Genomic DNA, 20,086 nt, shown 5'->3' on the forward strand with positions numbered 1-20,086 from the left:
TCAGTCTCTGACCTCCTGTTGTAGCCACTGTATTTATGTGATTGATCAGAAATTTACCTAAACCAGTGGTGATTCTCAGGATTCAGCATGGTCAAAAGAGTTGGCCAGACTCCCTCCCATTGCAGATTGTCATTGCCTGGCATTTGTCACAGAAATGTTACTTGCTGCTCATTATCTGAGGATTTGTGAATGGAACTAAACACTATAAACGTCAGGGGGCAACATTACTTATGAGCTTAGGATACAGAGAAGATTATTGGTGAAACTTCTGAAGATAGTTGGATTTGATAATGCCCTAAGAAATTCCTGCATGATGTATTGGGACTGAGATGATTGGCCTCCAACAACCACAGCCATCTCCCTCTGCACCAGGTCTGACTCCAGCTGGTGGCGAGTTTTCCCCTTATCATGTTATCTTTAATTTTACTAGGATTACTTGATACTGCACTTGGTCAAATGCAGCCTCCCTGCCAAGGGCAGTCACTCTCAACTCATCCCTGGAATCAGTTCTTTTTTCCATCTTTGGATCAAGGATATAATGATGTTTGGAGCTGAGTGGTAGTGTTGGAACCCAAAATAAGCAAGTTAATTATGCATAAGTGCCATTAGATTGTCCTGTTGCAGAACTATCTAATGGTATTTACTTTATTAATGGTTGAGAATAGATTAGTGGAGTGGTAATTGCCTGGATTGGTCTAGTTGTGCTCTTTTGTGGGCAGGACATAACTGGACAATTTTTAACTTTATTAGATGTAGCTGTTGTAGCTGTACTGTAGCAGCTTTATTAGAGGCTGCTTCTGGAGAGCAAGTGATTAGCATTACAGTGGAGTTCTGTCATTGTCCAAAGCTCTTGTTATTTACTGTATGCTCAACTTTGTCTTAGTAAATGAGTAAATGTAATTGGTTGACAACTATAATGTTGGGACCCTTGGACATTATTGCAAATGCTTTAGTCTGTCTTTTTCACTTGTTCTTGTCTATGCACATGGATGGAGATATTCGTGGTCGCTCGTTTTGCTATTAATTGTTTAATTGTCTGCCACAATTTATGATTTGATGTGATAGGACTGCTGAACTTTTATCTGATTCACTTGTTGTGGGATTGGTCAGTTCAGAGCTTTGCATGCTGTTTCCCTGATTAAGTGTGCATGTGATCCCTTAAGGTAAAATCCTTGTAGAGATCTTTCTTTCCTTTGTAATTAATCATTTCCAGTTATTTTGGACACCCTGGAGAACTACTGGCAACTTCTAAGGATGTATTTTGTTTTAGATGTTAAAGTAATCAGGTGATTTATTGGATGATACTTTGCGGGAATAAAATTCTTGATCTTAAAGCAGTGTTAACTGATTAAAGAATTAGCTTTCATCCTTAAATAATAATATGACAGACCATGGGTATCTATTACATTGGGAAGATGTGTTTCAAATTCTAATTTGTCAGTTCAGGAACAGGAATTTAACTTCTTGACCCTGTTCCTAAAATCATTATTGGTTTGCAACATGCCTTCTCTCCATTTCCCTTGAATGCTTTCAGTTGGCATTTTATCAATCTGATAATCAAAATACACAATTGACCTAGCATCACTTGCTGTTCGTGGAAGAAAGTTCCAAACTTTTATCATCCTTTGAGTGTAAAAGCATTTCTTAATTTCACTCCTAAAAAGACTGGCTCTAGTTTTTAGGCTGTGTCCTGTAGTTTAGACTTTCCAACTAGCAGAAAATGTTTCTCTTTATCTGCCCTATCATTTCCCTGAATATCTCAGGATCTTTGTTCAAATCACTCCATAACATTACAAATTCTGGAGAATTCAGCCCTAGTTTATGTAATTTTTCCCATTATTCTGATAAATCTTTGCTGCGCTCCTGGGAACTGCAGCAACTTACATAGCATCCTTAAGGAGGTAAAACATCCCAAGTTGCTTTACAGGGCTGCTATTAAACTAAATTGCATGCCAAGCCACACGAGGTATTAAGACACATGGCCAAAAGCTTAGTCAAAGATGTAAGTTTTGAACAAGGAACTGGAGTTTCAGAGCTTAGGGATTAGGTAGTTGACGGCACAGTCACCAGAGATGAAGCAATTAAAATCTGGTAGGCTCAGGGTTAGATTGGAGGGTTTCTTGGGTAGTGACGGTTATAGAGATGGGGCTGGGCAAAGCTGCAGAGGGATTTGAATGAGAGTTTTAAAATTTAGATTTAACTGGAAACCAACGTAACTCTTCAAGCACAAGATGACTTTGTACACGTGCACAGTTTTGAATGACCTCAACTTTATAGAAAACATGAAATTTTGGCTAGAAGTGGGTCAGAATAACAATGTCTAGCAAAAAAAAATTGCATTTATATTATTTCACGGTGACAGGAAGTTGCAAAGCTCTAGTTTTGGACATCCTTCCTTGCCACCCTTGTTGGAATGTGTCTAATTGAGTAAAGGTTGCACCTGTTTGAAGACTTTTGTTTATTCTTGTATTTTTCAGTAATTGGCTTGGAGATTTACTCCTGTATTGTCATGCCACTATTTGGTTGCCTACTGGAGATCTACTATTTAAACTGCTTCTGGATTATTCTTAAATTCTGACCAAGTAGATTCTGTCTTTGATTCATCAACTATGCCATCACTTTCCAGTGCTGTATTTTTTTTGTTACTGCCACCCTCTGCTCCTTTCTTTCTTCTCTACCTTTGCTAAAGACTTTAGAAGTGCAGTGCAGAAGGAGTTGTGTCTGCGGAAGGTAGTCATTCCACAGATATAAAATTCATTTTTCAGAGCTGGAGAGACTGTTCAGCAGTGCTTATGATTTAGTGCATTTTTTAAAAACCAAATTGTATTTCATTCAGCAAGATGTAACTTTTTCAAGTACTCTTACAGTTAAAATTTATAGTGTAAAAAGTGGAAGTTCACATTAATTCAGGTAATTCTTAACATTTCTATCTGTGAGGGCTTTCACACTGCATCTTGTGGAGGGGCAAACAATCACTGACAGCAAAGAACAACAAAGAAAATTACAGCACAGGAACAGGCCTTTCGGCCCTCCAAGCCTGTACCGACCATGCTGCCTAATGGAACTAAAACTCCCGACCCTTCCGGGGATCATATCCCTCTATTCCCATCCTATTCATGTATTTGTCAAGAGGCCCCTTAAATGTCACTACCACTTCCACCACCTACCCCAGCAATGAGTTCCAGGCACCCACTACTCTCTGTGTGTAAAAAATCTGCCTCGTACATTAGGTGGCATGATAGCATAGTGGTTAGCATTGCTGCTTCACAGCTCCAGGAACCTAGGTTTGATTCCCGGCTTGGGTCACTGTCTGTGTGGAGTTTGCACATTCTCCCCATGTCTGCATGGGTTTCCTCCGGGTGGTCCAGTTTCCACCCACAGCCCAAAGATGTGCAGGTTAGGTTGATTGGCTATGCTAAAATTGCCCTTTAGTGTCCTGAGATGTGTAGGTTAGAGGAATTAGTGGGTAAATATGTAGGCATATGGGGATAGGGCCTGGGTGGGATTGTGGTCGGTGCAGATTCGAAGGGCCAAATGGCCTTTTTCTGCACTATAGGGTATCTGTGATCTCCTTTAAACCTTGCACCTTACACCTTAAACCTGTGCCCCCTAGTAATTAACTGTTTGACCCTGGGGAAAAGCTTCTGACTATCCACTGTGTCCATGCCTCTCATAATCTCGTATGCTTCTGTCAGGTTGCCCCTCAACCTCCATCGTTCCAGTGAGAACAACCAAGTTTCTCCAACCTCTCCTTGTAGCTAATGCCCTCCAGACCAGGCAACATCCTCGTAAATCTTTTCTGTACCCTCTCCAAAGCCTCCACACCCTTCTGGTAGTGTGGTGACCAGAATTGAACACTATATTCCAAGAGCGGCCTAACTAAGGTTCTACAAAGCTGCAATGTGACTCATCAATTTTTAAACTCAGTGCTCCAACCGATGAAGGCAAGCATGCCATAGGCCTTCTTGACTACCTTCTCCACCTGCATTGCCACTTTCAGTGACCTGTGTACCTGTACACCCAGATTCCTTTGCCTATCAATACTCTTAAGGGTTCTGCCATTTACTGTATATTTCTTATCTGTATTAGACCTTGCAAAATGCATTACCTCACATTTAAGAACATAAACATAAGAACATAAGAAATAGGAGCCGGAGTAGGCCATCTAGCCCTTTGAGCCTGCCCCGCCATTCAACAAGATCATGGCTGATCTGAAGTGGATCAGTTCCTCTTTCCCGCTTTCTCCCCATAACCCTTAATCCCCTTGTCTATCAGAAACCCATCTACCTGTGACTTAAACATAGTCAGCGAGGTAGCCTCCACCACTTCAACGGGCAGAGAATTCCAGAGATTCACCACCCTTTGAGTGAAGAAGTTCCTCCTCAACTCCGTTCTAAACTGGCCCCCCGCCCCCCTTGTTTTGAGGCTGTGCCCTCTAGTCCTGCTATTCTTTCTATGTGGAAAGAGTCTCTCTACCTCTACCCTATCTAGCCCCTTCATTATCTTATATGTCTCTATAAGATCCCCCCTCAGCCTTCTAAACTCCAACGAGTACAGACACAGTCTATTCAATCTCTCCTCATAGGCTAACCCCCCCATCTCTGGTATCAGCCTGGTGAACCTCCTCTGCATTCCCTCCAAGGCCAATATATCCTTCCACAAGTGCAGTGACCAAAACTGCACACACTACTCCAGTTGCGGCCTCACCAGTACCAGCAAGACCTCCCTGCTTTTATATTCTATCCCCCTCGCTATAAAGGCCAGCATCCCATTCGCCTTCTTGATCACCTGCTGCACCTGCGGATTGGGTTTTTGCGATTCGTGCACAAGGACTCCCAGGTCCCTCTGCACAGTAGCGTGCTGCAGCTTTTCACCTTTTAAATAATAATCCCTCCTCCTATTATTTCTACCAAAGTGGATAACCTCACATTTGCTAACATTATACTCCAGCTGCCGGCTCCTTGCCCACTCACTCAGCCTATCCAGATCTCTCTGCAGACTTTCCGCACCTTCCACGCAATTTGCTTTTCCACTCATCTTCGTGTCATCAGCAAATTTCACTACCCTACAGTCAGCCCCCTCCTCCAGATCATCTATATAAATGGTAAATAGTTGAGACCCCAGCACCGATCCTTGCGGCACTCCACTAGTCACCAACTGCCAACCGGAATAGCACCCATTGATTCCAACTCTCTGCCTCCTATTAGACAACCAATCCTCTATCCACACTAATACCTTACCCCCAACTCCGCGCACCCTAACCTTTTGCAGCAACCTTTTGTGAGGCACCTTATCAAACGCCTTTTGGAAATCTAAAAACACCACATCTACCGGTTCCCCTCTGTCTACCGCACAAGTCACCTCCTTATAGAAATTCAATAAATTCGTCAAACACGATTTCCCCTTAACAAATCCATGCTGCGTCTGCTCGATCAAACCATTCTTTTCTTGCTATTTCTTCTTTGATGACGGATTCTAGCATTTTTCCAACTATGGACTTTAAACTAACCGGCCTATAATTCCCTGCCTTTTGTCTGCTACCTTTTTAAACAGCGGCGTTACATTAGCCATTTTTCAATCTTCCGGCACCTCCCCGGAGTCTAGTGAATTTTGATAAATAACATTTGTCCGGATTAAACTCCATCTGCCATCTCTCCACCCAAGTCTCCAACTGATTTATATCCTGCTGTGTCCTCTGATGGTCCTCGTCACTATCTGCAAATCCACCAACTTTGTGTCATCTGCAAACTTACTAATCAATCCAGTTACATTTTGCTCCAAATTGTTTATATATATCACAAACAGCAAAGGTCCCAGCACTGATCCCCGAGGAGCACCACTTGTCACAGCCCTCCATTCAGAAAAGCATCCTTCCACTGCTACCCTCTGTCTTCTTTGACCAAGCCAGTTTTGTATCCACCTTGCCAGCTCACCTCTGATCCCATCTGCACCAGTCTGTCATGAGGGACCTTGTCAAAGGCCTTATTGAAGCAAGAGCTACAGTTCCACCAGAGTATTAATGGTGAACGTTGACAGTTTTATTGTCATTACAACTTCAAAATCTGGGCTGAAATGTAATGTAAAACCTTTTATAAGGCTAATTTCTTACTATACTTCAAGCTATGGTATGATCTTTTACCTGTGTTTGTATATTTCTACTTTTAACGGGAAAATATTGACAAATCTGTGATGTTTATAACACCTAAAGCTTCCTTAGTGTTGATCCCCACAAATAGTTAATTTCCTAGTCCTTGTCATTTATAAACAAAAGAAAATGAATAATGAATCCATGTAACTAATTTGAGTTAACACATTGATTAGCATTTCAACTAATTAGCATTAATCTCATACCACAGAAACTTTTCATCATTACTTACAATTATGCCCAATTAACACTACTGCACAATATAATAGTCAATCACAATTAAATGTGATCTACCTTGGAAATTCCTCTGAGTGAAACCTGTTCATCACACTCGACCTGTGTAGCAAGATAATTTGATCCATCTATGTGCTGAAAGAAATAAATTATCAAAAGTTAAAGACAAAATGAGGTTTCCAACACTTTCATTGGCTCCATACCTCCAAAATACTTTTATAATGTCTGATTTCTGGTGGGAAGCTGTACCCAGAAATGTCCCCAAAGAGGGATTGGGGGACTGCCTATACTCCATATAAGGATTACATGTCAATTGCCTGGGAAGTTCAAATTTCAGATATTGACACCCTCAATTACCATGTTGACCTCCTGCAAACATCCTCCACCTGCTACACTCTGAAACCCTCCTGATTGCCTTCATTCTCCCACCAACCCTCCGTCTGGCCCTCCCCACAGCTTCCAATCCTCCCACTGAGCCTCTGCAAGCACACCATCATGTATGCACTTGCAGAAATGTCTTTGTTGCTAATTCCAATGCAGTGTGCAGTAAGGTGACTCCAGTAGTATAACTTTGCATCTGCCTGCTATATTTTATACTTAACGCAAGTAATAAGTTTGTGCTAAATTTTGTTATCTGTTACCCAAAAATATCAAGTTCCCCTTATTGTGGGGTAACTTCTATGTTTTCTGTAGTAAAAATGTTCTTGGTTTTTTTTAGGACCAACCAATGTTGATAATACTGTTGGACTGGTGGTCAAAGATGCTGGTATGTTACATTTTTATGAAGTTTTGTCTATTTCAATAAAAGACTGTAGTTCTGTTATTGGTTTCCATGCTATTATGACAATAATGTTGTTTTATTATGGTGGAGTAGCACAGACAAATATGAGGTAATACATTTTGAAAGGTCGAATACCTTGTTCCTAATAGGAAATAAATAGTGAGTGGCAGAACCCTTAAGAGTATTGATAGGCAGATGGATCTAGGTGTACAGGTACACAGGTCACCGCAAGTGGCAACGCAGGTGGAGAAGGTAATCAAGAGGGCTTATGGCATGCTTGCCTTCATCGGCTGGGGCATTGAGTTCAAAAATTGGCAAGTAGTATTGCAGCTTCATAGAATCTTAGTTAGGCCGCACTTGGAATGTAATGTTCAATTCTGGTTGCCACACTACCAGAAGGATGTTGAGGCATTGGAGAGGGCACAGAAAAGATTTACCGGATGTTGTCTGGTATGGAGGACATTAGCTATGAGGGGAGGTTGGAGAAACTTGGTTTGTCTTCACTGGAACGACAGAGGTTGAGGGGCGATCTGATAGAAGTCTACAAGATTATGAGGGGCCTGGACAAAGTGGATAGTCAGAAACTTTTTCCCAGGGTGGAAGAGTCAATTGCTAGGGGGCATAGGTTTAAGGTGCATGGGGCAAGGTTTAAAGGAGATGTATGAGGCAGATTTTAAATGAGATGTATGAGGCGAGGTAGTGGAAGCAGACACGATAGTGAGTTTTAAGTGGCGCCTTGACAAATACATGAATAGAATGGGAATAGAAATGGAACTGATCCACTTCAGTTCAGCCATGATCTTATTGAATGGCGGGGCAGGCTCGAAGGGCTAGATGGCCTACTCCTGCTCCTATTTCTTATGTTCTTATGGAATGGAGGGATATGGTCCCTGGAAGGGTAGGAAGTTTTAGTTAAGCCAGACAGCATGGTTGGTGCAGGCTTGGAGGGCCAAAAGGACTGTTCCTGTGCTGTAATTTTCTTTGTTCTTCTTTTATTGTTTTGAGCATGAGTCATACCTCATAACATTTTATAATGGGAATTTGTATAAGACTAGGAAATGTTGAATACACAATTGATGGTCTTACTTAACATAATTATTTTTAATTATATTGCTGATATTTATATTGCTGATACTTTTTGAATTTCCTCTTGATAGTATACAATGCCATTGGATTGGCAGCCTATGAACTTTTTGACAGCGTGGACTTTGACCAATGGTTTAATAGTCAGTTGCTGGCTGAGTTGCAGGTTACTCACATAAGGTAAGCCATTATTGTTTAAGCAAATTGAGACAGCCGACTGTTCAGAATTTGAATTCGACTTTTTCCAGTAGAACATTAACATATTCACACAATGCTCTTTAATTTCATATTCTGTCTTTATATTTGGTTAATGCTTCTTTGGTTATAGAAGATAGAACACTACAGCACAAACAGGCCCTTTGGCCTACAAGTTGCGCCGATCACATCTATACCTACCAAGCCATAGAACTATCTGTAACTTCCAATGCCATTAGATTCCATATACTCATCCAGAAGTCTTTTAAAAGACCCCAGCGAGTTTGCCTTTACCACCACCGACAGCAGCCGATTCCACTCACTCACTGCCTCTCAGTGAAAAACTTACATAAGAACATAAGAACTTAAGAAATAGGAGCAGGAGTAGGCCATCTAGCCCTTCGAGCCTGCCCCGCCATTCAATAAGATCATGGCTTATCTGTCATGGCTCAGTGCCACTTTCCCGCCCTCTCCCCATAACCCTTAATCCCCTCGCTTATCAAAAACCCATCAACCTGCTCCTTAAAAATATTTAGCGAGGCAGCCTCCACCACTTCAACGGGCAGAGAATTCCAGAGATTCACCACCCTTTGAGTGAAGAAGTTCCTCCTCAACTCTGTTCTAAACCGCCCCCCTTTTATCTTGAGGCTGTGCCCCCTAGTCCTACTGTCCTTTCTGAGCGGGAAGAGTCTCCCCACCTCTATCCTATCCATCCCATTCATCATCTTATATGTCTCAGTGAGATCTCCCCTCATTCTTCTAAACTCTAACGAGTACAAGCCTAGTTTATTCAGCCCCTCCTCATAGCTCAACCCCCTCAACTCCGGCATCAGCCTAGTAAACCTCCTCTGCACTCCCTCCAAGACCAAAATATCCTTGCGTAAGTGCGGCGACCAAAACTGCACACAGTACTCCAGCTGCGGTCTCACCAGTGCCCTATACAGCTGCAGCAAGACCTCCCTACTTTTATATTCAATTCTAACATCTACCCCTAACATCTCCTCTGTACTTGCTTCCCAGCACCTTAAACCTGTGCCCTCTCGTAGCGACCATTTCAGCCCTGGGAAATAGCCTCCGAGAATCCACCCTATCTATTCCTCTCAACATTTTATAAACCTCTATCAGGTCGCCTCTCAACCTTCGTCTCTCGAGAGAGGAGACCTAGCTCCCTCAACCTATCTTCATAAGGCATGCCTCCCAATCCAGGCAACATCCTTGTAAATCTCCTCTGCACCCTCTCAATAGCTTCCACATCCTTCCTGTAGTGAGGCGACCAGAACTGTGCACAGTACTCCAAGTGGGGTCTGACAAGGGTTCTATAAAGTTGCAGTATTACCTCCTGACTCCTAAACTCAATCCCTCGATTAATGAAGGCCAGTACACCATACGCCTTCTTGACCACATCCTCCACCTGCGAGACCGATTTAAGTCCTATGGACCCGGACCCCAAGATCCTTTTGCTTTTCAACCCAGCTAAGACTCCTACCCTTGATATTGTACTCCTGCATCCAGTTGGTCCTGCCAAAATGGACCACTGCACATTTATCCGTGTTGAAGTCCATCTGCCACTTCTCCGCCCAGTCTTGCATCCTATCTGTGTCACGCTACAACTTCTGACATCCCTCCAGGCTATCCACAACACCACCAACCTTCGTATCATCGGCGAACTTACTAACCCATCCCTCCACTTCCTCATCTAGGTCATTTATGAAAATGACAAACAGCAAGGGTCCTAGAACAGATCCCTGAGGCACTCCACTGGTGACCAACCTCCATGCAGAAAAAGACCCATCCACAACCACTCTGCCTTCTGCAGGCAAGCCAGTTCTGGATCCACAAGGCCAAAGCCCCTTGGATCCCATGCCCTCTCTCCTTCTCAAGAAGTCTTGCATGGGGGACCTTATCAAACGCCTTGCTGAAGTCCATGTAAACCACGTCCACCGCTCTTCCTTCGTCAATGTGTTCAGTCACATTTTCAAAGAACTCAACTAGGCTCGTAAGGCATGACCTACCCTTGACAAAGCCGTGCTAACTACACCTGATCATTCTAAACTTCTGTAAATGCTCATAAATCTTGTCCCTCAGAATCCTCTTGGTTTCACTTTTTTCTTTCCTTTTACTCTGTTCCACTCTGGCATTCTCTCTCCAAGTTTGGATAATGGAGGGTCCAACCCCTCGCCATCAACACAAACATCAATCTTATCTGTGTTATTTGGTACAGTAGGATGATCAATTTTACTTAACGTTGTGGTAAATAAGTAATGCTGCTTTTGAACGTAGCTCTGTACGTTCACAGTTTTGCTCTGCTGGTAAAATATTCTTGTTCATGTTGCAAAATCATTTTACCATCACTGGGGAAATGGTAGAACCCAAAAACCATAATGAAAACAAGAATCAACAATCTGTCCTCTGTGTACCAATAACCAGCATCTTATTCCTCTAATAATGTAACTGACGTGGTTAAAAACCACAGCATGGGCTGCACGGTAGCACAGTGGTTAGTACTGCTGCTTCACAGCTCCAGGGATCTGGGTTTGATTCCTGGCTTGGGTCAGTGTCTGTGCGGAGTTTGCACGTTCTCATGCCTGCGTGGGTTTACTCCGGATGCTCCGGTTTCCTCCCACAGTCCAAAGATGTGCGGGTTAGGTTGATTGGCCATGCTAAAATTGCCCTTTAGTGTCCTGAGATGTGTAGGTTAGCAGGATTAGCGGGTAAATATAAGAACATAAAGAACATAAGAGCATAAGAAATAGGAGCAGGAGTAGGCCATCTAGCCCTTCGAGCCTGCCCCGCCATTCAATGAGATCATGGCTGATCTGAAGTGGCTCAGTTCCACTTTCCCGCTTTCTCCCCATAACCCTTAATCCCCTTGCCTACCAAAAACCTATCTACCCGCATCTTAAATATATTTAGCGAGGTAGCCTCCACCACTTCAACGGGCAGAGAATTCCAGAGATTCACCACCCTTTGAGTGAAGAAGTTCCTCCTCAACTCTGTTCTAAACTGCACCCACCCCCCCTCCTTATCTTGAGGCTGTGCCCTCTAGTCCTGCTGTCCTTTCTGGGCAGGAAGAACCTTTCCACCTCTGCCCTATCCATCCCTTTCATCATCTTATATGTCTCAATGAGATCCCCCCTCATCCTTCTAAACTCTAACGAGTACAAGCCCAGTCTATTCAGCCTCTCCTCCACAGCTCAACCCCCTCTACTCTGGTATCAGCCTAGTGAACCTCCTCTGCACTCCCTCCAAGGCCAAAATATCCTTGCACAAGTGCGGTGACCAAAACTGCACACGGTATTCCAGCTGCGGCCTCACCAGTGCCCTGTACGGTTGCAGCAAGATCTCCCTACTTTTATATTCAATCCCCCTCACTATGAAGGCCAGCATCCCATTTGCCTTCCTGACCATCTGCTGCACCTGTCGGCTGGGTTTTTGCGACTTATGCAGAAGGACCCCCAGGTCCCTCTGCACCGTAGCATGCTGCAGCTTTTCGCCCTGTAAGTAGTAGTCCTTCCTACTATTATTCCTACCAAAGTGGATAACCTCACACTTGCCAACATTGTATTCCATCTGCCAGGTCCTCGCCCACTCGCTCAGCCTATCTAGATCCCTCTGCAGACTTTCCACACCCTCCACACAATTTGCTGTTCCACTTTGTGTCATCGGCATATTTCAACACCTTACACTCGGCTCCCTCCTCCAGATCATCTATATAAATGGTAAATAGCTGAGGCCCCAGCACCGATCCCTGGGGCACTCTACTTGTCACCAACCGCCAATCCGAATAGCACCCATTGACACCCACTCTCTGCCTCCTATTTGACAGCCAATCCCCTATCCATGCTAACACCTTACCTCCAACTCCATGCCCCCTAACCTTCTGTAACAACCTTTTGTGTGGTCCCTTGTCAAACGCCTTCTGAAAATCGAGAAACACCACATCCACCGGTTCCCCTCTATCCATCGCATTAGACACATCCTCATAGAATTCTAGTAAATTCGTCAGACACAACTTCCCCTTAACAAATCCGTTAACGAAATATGTAGGGTAAGAGAGTAGGGCCTGGGTGGGATTGTGGTTGGTGCAGACTCAATGGGCCGAATGGTCTCCTTCTGTACTGTAGAGTTTCTGTGATTTCTGTGAAACTCTCAGTGATGCTGTTGTTATGGTATTAAATATTTAAAAGTATTTTTATAGCTGGCTGGACCTTGAGAAAGTGAAACGTTACGCGCTGTTACACTGCCATAGATTGAGGCATATAAGTCAACCTGGCATAAAGGAAAATCCTTATTTTTGGATGCCGGAATGCGTGTCTAGGCTTATACTTGGTGGATAACACAACCATCATTTTTCAGCTAATAAATGCATGTTTAAGGTTATGCATTAAGAGTTAGCCTTACTTTTTCAACTCAGATATACATGTTGAGGGTGATACTTGCTTTCTCAGTCTGGGAATGAGATCAAGTAGGCCATATGGACTTGTTGCCAAGAATATGCATGGAACTTTAGGACACATCCAAATAGAGTAGATGATATGATGGCGACAAACAAATGTTTCCACATTTCAAAATGGAAACGACCTACACCAGAATGAGTGGTTCACCTTTTATACTGTGCAAGTCAACCCAAGATTTTTGGAGGACATTTCAAAGTTTTGATGGTTGACTCACATACTGTGATCAATGCACGTGCATCATCCATGCCATAGAATCAGTACAGGACAGAAGTAGCATTGAGTTCTTGCCAGGTCCATGTTTGCCCCTTATTCAGAACCATAGCTTTTGAAACCTTTACTTCTATGCTTTTATCACTTATAAACTTCAGTATTCAAGAGCTCCCAGTTCCTATTTTGCATAAAATTTCAACTTTTTCTGATTGTAGCCTGCCCTGAAGAGATTCTTCCTTTGGCCTTTTCATTTGTCCTGACTGTTACTATTTTAGCATATTAAAGTTAATTTATTTGCTCCTTTTTTTCCAACTTTTGCCCTCTCCATTCCTTCTTTAAAACAACAGAGCTGGTTAGTCCGAGCTTCAGTGAGCTTGAATAAAGCGTTAGCAAGACAGAAGTATATTTTACACTACTACATGTAAGAAGATTCTAGTGTGAAATGAATGACTGCAGACTGACACTCTGCTTCAAGTGATTTTTTTCCTGCATGGATTAGCATGCACACAGGAAGTTCAGTAGTGAATATTTACATAATTCTGCATTGTTGGAATACCTTGTATATGGAGGACCATGGACACTGTCATATTTTGAGATTTTTGACCATTTCATTCACACTGTATTTGAAAAAAGGTTATACTTAACTATTGGGTTTGCATTAATGTCTATCCCTAATTGCCCTTGATATCTTTTATTTATTAGTAATGGTACTTAGCTATTTTCTCCTTGTAGCAGAAAATAGTTAATTTTCAAATTTTATCCTAGGCTTTATTTTTATCTCTTTTTATTGCACCATCTTTGGAACTAGCTGTTTGCAACTTTCAGATTGAATACACCATAAATTGTTTGTCACTTTGATTATGGCCATTTCAGTACTTGGGCAGCAGTCTGATTGGCGAGCTTTAAACATGAAGCCGAGGCAAAGGGAGAGACAGAATTCTCAGGTTGCAACATGTTTAGACAGGAAAATGATGCTGGAGTTTATAAGGATAGAAGGGTCAAAGATTTTGTTTTAAAGATGGCTGATGGCAAAATTGAAAGGGAGGGAATGGAACCTGAGGATGGGGGAACTATGTACAGTATCACCTAATATGGAAAGCTGTGAAGTTAAATTGGCTGGCCAGTTTAGTGGCATGCAAATTGAGACAAAAACAAAAGTGTTTCATGGGCAAGATGAGCATGGGAGAGCATTGGAAAATTTGTTGATTGTGTTACGATCCCAGTTGATACTATTGGACAATACATTCCCAGAATGGAGCCCTGGCTCAAAAGACCGTAACTTTGACATTTTTTTTAGAAAACTTGAATGGACAAAGTCATCGGACTGCCAATTAGCTTTTATCAACAGGATAAAACATGTATTCAACATAGTAACTTTGACAATAAGAGGGCAGTGAGGGAGAAGGTTGGCCCATTCAAGGACAAGGGAGGGAATCTATGCGTGGAGCCAGAGGAAATGTGCAAGGTATTAAATGAGTACTTTGCATCAGCAATCACTAAAGAGAAGGATTTGTTGGATGATGAGTCTGGGAAAGGGTGTGTAGATAGTTTGAGTCACGTTAAGATCAAAAAGGAGGAGGTATTGGGGTTCTTGAAAAACATTGAGGTAGACAAGTCCCCAGGGTCTGATGGGACATACCCCAGAATACTGAGAGAGGCAAGGGAGGAAATTGCTGGGGCCTTGAGAGAAATCTTTGTATGCTCACTGGTTACAGGGGAGGTCATGATGTGTAGACGCCGGTGTTGGACTGAGGTAAGCACAGTAAGAAGTCTCATAACACGTGGAGTTGGTGTTGAGACTTCTTACAGGGGATGTCCCAGAGGATTGGGGAATAGCCAGTATTGTCCCTTGGTTTGAGAAGGATAGCAAGAATAATCTGGGTAATTACGGGCCGGTGAGCCTTCATCACTGATAAGGAAATTACTGGAGAGGATTCTTTGATACAGAATTTATTCCCACTTAGAAATAAGTGGACGTATTAATGATAGGCAACATGGTTTTGTGAGGGGGAGGTCGTGTCTCACTTACATGATCAAGCTTTTCGAGGAAGTGACAAAGATAATTGTTGAGGGTAGAGCAGTGGATATTGTCTACGTGGACTTCAATAAGGCCTTTAACGAAGAACCTCATGGCAGATTGCAGAAGATGAAGTTGCATGGGATCAGAGATAAGCTGGCAGGGTGGATACAAAACTGGCTTGGTCAAAGAAGACAGAGGGTAACAGTGGAAGAGTGTGTTTCTGAATGGAGGACTATGTCAAGTGGCGTTCCTCGGGGATCAGTGCTGGGACCTTTGCTGTTTGTAATATATATAAATGATTTCGTGGAAAGTGTAACTGGATTGATTAGTAAGTTTGCAGACAACACAAAGGTTGGTGAATTTGCAGATAGCAATGAGGACCATCAGAGAATACAGCAGGATATAGATCAGTTGGAGACTTGGGCAAAGACGTGGCAGATGGAGTTTAATCTGGGCAAGTACGAGGTAATGCATTTTGCAAGGTCGAATACAAATAGGAAATAGACAGTAAATGGCAAAACCCTTAAGTTTTAAGATAGGCAAAGAGACCTGGGTTTACAGGTAACAGGTCATTGAAAGTGGCAATGCAGGTGGAGAAGATAATCAAGAAGGCATATGGCATGCTTGCCTTTATTGGCTGGGGCATTGAGTTTAAAAATTGATGAATCATGTTGCAGCTTTATACAACCTTAGTTAGACTGCTCTTGGAATATAGTGTTCGATTCTGGTCACCACACTACCAGAAGGATGTGGAGGCTTTGGAGAGGATATAGAAAAGATTTACCAAGATGTTGGCTGGTCTGGAGGGCATCAGATATGAGGAGAGATTGGAGAAATTTGATTTGTTTTCACTGAAACGACAGAGGTTGAGGGCTGACATGATAGATAACAAGTATATAGATATACAAGATGGAGAAGCATGGACAGAGTGGATAGTCAGAAACTTCTTCCCAGGGTGGAGAGTCAATTACTAGGGGGCACAGGTTTAAGGTGCGAGGGGGCAAGGTTTAAAGGAAATGTACAATGCAGGTTTTTTACAGAGGGTGGTGGCTGCCTGGAACTTGTTACCAGGGGAGGTAATGGAAGCAGATATGATGGTGAGTTTTAAGAGACATCTTGACAAATACATGAATAGAATGGGAAAAGAGGGATATGGTCCCCGGAAGAATAGGGGGTTTTAGTTAAATCAGGTGGCATGGTCAGTGCAGGCTTGGAAGGCCGAAGGGCTGTTCCTGTGCTGTAATTTTCTTTGTTGTTCTTTGTTATAATACACTTATCTTCACTCCCACTTATCTACATAAATGTATGCAGATTTTAAGGACAACATAGCATTCAAAATATATCTTATGTTGTAATGTATCCAGTAAATACATAGTCCCTATAAGCTCAGAGACTAATTGTGGTCAGACACACTTCACTATGATTCCAAGTGGTAGATGCCACCCAGTTGAAACTCTATGGATTCCTCCTCAAATTCCCCCAGATGAATTGCTGAGCAATATTTGGAAGTATAAGTTGGAAAGTATCCTGTTTCATGATGCAAGTTGGGTATACTTGGTTGGCTTGAAGAACTTTGCCCCCAAAAGAGTTTGTTGTAGAAGTTTGGGAGGGGGGTGTCGAAGGAGTTTACATCTATGGATCCAGTATTATTTTACCTGTTCTCATAATTTGAATATGCACTGATTTATCTGGAAGATACCACCTTGGAAAGCAAATCGGTATTTTACCGAAGCTTTCCCGGATTTATCAGTCAAGAGAAGAATGCGGTGGCCATTCGTTATTCAGCTATTTTTAAGGAGCAGTCAGATCTGGATTGTACTTTTAATTTTCACCAATTTACTTGGAGTGCGTTCCATCATTCTACAAACAGATCTTGAAAGACACTGTAGCAGCAACTAAATAAATCTAGTAGTTTTTACTTGTCTTTGTTGTTCACTGAAGTATTCATTAAAGTTAATTTTGTTAACTTGTTATATAATTTTACTAGCTACTAATATGTGATTGTCTGTTGTTTTCTGATGTACAGATACAAACTTATTCGACGGAGGGTGATTTGGTTGATTGGTCAATGGATCTCTGTAAAATTTAAATCTGAATTAAGACCAATGTTATACGAGGCTATCCTTAATCTCATGCAGGACCAAGACCGTGTGGTATGTTTTCAAATTTCTATTTATTTTATCAGAAATATTTAATTTCCTTGGAGACGTTTAAGTTTGTATGACATATTTATTTCTAACATACAAGCACATCTTTTTGGTGGTCATCAAATTGGGGAATATAATGATGTATGAACAGTTTGTTCAGACTGGAGCAAAATGTTATGGCAGAAGGCTTTGAATCTTTCATTTTGCTGAGCTCCTCTTTGGTGATGCATGCCCCAAGCGCCCACTCCTCTCTTTTAAGAGAAAATGGGGGTGAAATTCATCTTTGCTGATAATGCAAAGTGGGTGATGGTGAATTGGGAGGCTGGCTTATGCTTTATCCAGTTTTCTTTTCCATAGAAATCACTGATTGTGTATGGTGTAAAATTCATGGGTCCGTTCACCCTTCCGGTGAAAGCCAATTTCATCCCCTGTATTTTTGTAAGAAGATTCAGTTTTCTTGGCAAACACAATGTATTGCTTGAGGCAGAAAAGAATCTAAATAGAAAAGTACCACTACTGTAAAACCTGAGTAAACTTGAACACAAAAGGACAGCTGATGTCTCTGACACCTCTTTATAACTAGGCTGAGTCTGTGTGCTAGTGCACAGTTTGTGAAAGCTTGGGCTAATTTGGAGAGTTTCTACTTCAAATCAGGATCTGTTTTTCAGTGTCTTCTGTTTTTGGTGCAAGTGATGAAAATCACTGTTTATTCAGATATGTTGATGTGAACTGGTCAAGTGTTTCAACTGCACCTTAGGATGCACAGGGAATCCTATTTGAATGGAGAGCCAGAACTAATCAAAAGGCGTGACTTTAAAATTCTGTCTCAAATCAAACCAGCAATGTCAATCAAATCCTCCTTTAGACTTGAAGCAGTTTTCATTTCCTTTTTAACAAAGCCCCTCTGAAATAAATTTTGAACACAGGCAAAATCTTGCAATTTATTTACATCTCAGAAAAATATTCACTGAACTCTGTTCAACATTGTTATTTTCTCAGAATAGCATTTTTAACTTCTAGTACGTGAGTGTTTGCAATAATAATAACCATAATAACAGGATTTGTAGTTATGGAAGTGTAGTTGCATTGTTCTGCAGCACTTAGTTACTAATCAGGAGCATTTTTGGCCAAGTTATCTTTTGGCAATGCTTTTTACATTTTCTCGCTTGATGAAATGTCAGTTTTCCACGTCACAAAGTAAGGTTCATTTTCATGAGTCTTTCAGCTATAACACCCAATAATGCAATGAAATCTATAAGTACTTGTTGATGCAAGGATAAAGTGATGATTCAGCATCAGTTAAAAACGTGCAACATTTTTTGACTTCTCATGCTCTTTCTAAAACTTTACCATGAAATGCCTTCAACCTTTTTTGATTCAACTGAAAGGACTCCTTCGTAGAACAAATATCTGTACAGCTTGCCCTTGAATATATTCAACGATCTAATCTGTAGTTCTCTTTGTGGAGGAGGACTCCACAGACTGAGAGAGAACAATTCCTCCTCATCATCATCTTAAATGAGAGACCCCTTATTTTTAAACCATGCTCTCTTGCTTTAGATTCCCCTGTGAAGGAATATAATAGCATCTTACTTAAATGGCAGGTCAGAAGATTGGATAGAATATAGGAAACAACAAAGAATGACGAAAGTATTAATAAGGAGAGAAAAATTCGAGTATGAGAGAAAGATGCCTAGAAATATAAAGGCAGATAGCATGAGTGTCTGTAAAGTTAACAAAGTGAGCATTGCTCCTATAGAAAATTAGACTGGGGTGTTAATATTAGAAAATAAGGAGAAGGCAGATGAGTTTTGCATCCATCTTTACTATAGAGGATACAAGTAACATTCCAGAAATGGCTGAAAATCAGGAATTTGAGGGAAGGAGGAACTCAGAAAAATGGCCACCAGGGATGTGATATTCTGCAAGTTGTTGGAACTGTGGGTTCATAAGTCCCCAGGCCTTGATGAATTTCAACTGAGATTCTTAAAGTTAGTAGCTAGTGAGACATTTGACACGTTGGTTTTGATTTTCCAAAAGTGACTAGATTCAGGAAAGGTTCCACTAAGATTGAAAAATAGTGAATTTAACTCCTTCATTCAGAAAAGGAGGTAGACAGAAAGCAGGAAACTACAGTCCAGTTTGCAGGACATCTGTCATAGGTAAAATGTTAGAAGCTATTAAAGATGTTATAATGGTATATAGATAAAATCAAGCTTTGAGAAAGGGAAATCATGTTTTTATAAAAATGTTTATTCATTCAAGGGATGTCAGCATCGTTGACTAGGCTAGCATTTATTGCCCATTACTAATTGCCCTTGGGAAGGTGGTGATGGGTTGCCTTCTTGACTGCTGCAATCCATGTGGCGTAGGTACCACCTACAGTGTTGTTAGGGAGGGAGTTTTAAGATTTTAACCCAGTGATAGTGAAGGAACAGTGATGTATTTCCAACTCAGGATGGCTTGGAGGGCAACTTATAGGTAATGGTGTTCCTATGTGTCTGTTACACATACCCTTTTAGATGTTTGCAGTTATGGGATTGGAAGGTGTTTTCTAAGGAGCCTTGGTGGGTTCTTTCAATACACTTTGTAGGCAATGTACACTGCTACCATTGCAACAGTGGTGGAAGGAGTGAATGTTCATTGATGGGTTGCCAGTCAAGTGGGCTGTGTTGTCCTGGTTGGTGTTGAGCTGCTTTGAGTGTTGTTGGAACTGCATTCATTCAACTCAAACAGGTAAGTGGAAATTATTCCATCACACTCCTGACTTGTGCCTTGTAGATGATGGGCAGGCTTTGAAAGTCAGGTGATGCG

General features: G+C 41.8%; 1 protein-coding gene across 3 annotated transcripts in view; it reads left to right on the forward strand.

The window, feature by feature from the left end:
* Nucleotides 1-20,086, forward strand: part of ipo11 (importin 11) — a 593,411-nt gene that overhangs the window by 222,489 nt on the left and 350,836 nt on the right. For all 3 annotated transcript variants that reach the window (XM_080186460.1, XM_080186476.1, XM_080186468.1), the window contains exons 14-16: nucleotides 7,098-7,145; nucleotides 8,318-8,423; nucleotides 17,152-17,278. In XM_080186460.1, the coding sequence (XP_080042586.1) occupies nucleotides 7,098-7,145; nucleotides 8,318-8,423; nucleotides 17,152-17,278 (281 nt within the window). The remainder of the gene's footprint in view (nucleotides 1-7,097; nucleotides 7,146-8,317; nucleotides 8,424-17,151; nucleotides 17,279-20,086) is intronic.

The sequence above is a fragment of the Carcharhinus amblyrhynchos genome, chromosome 1 (assembly GCF_965287045.1).
Source record: "Carcharhinus amblyrhynchos chromosome 1, sCarAmb.v2.hapA, whole genome shotgun sequence".
Classification (NCBI taxonomy): domain Eukaryota; kingdom Metazoa; phylum Chordata; class Chondrichthyes; order Carcharhiniformes; family Carcharhinidae; genus Carcharhinus; species Carcharhinus amblyrhynchos.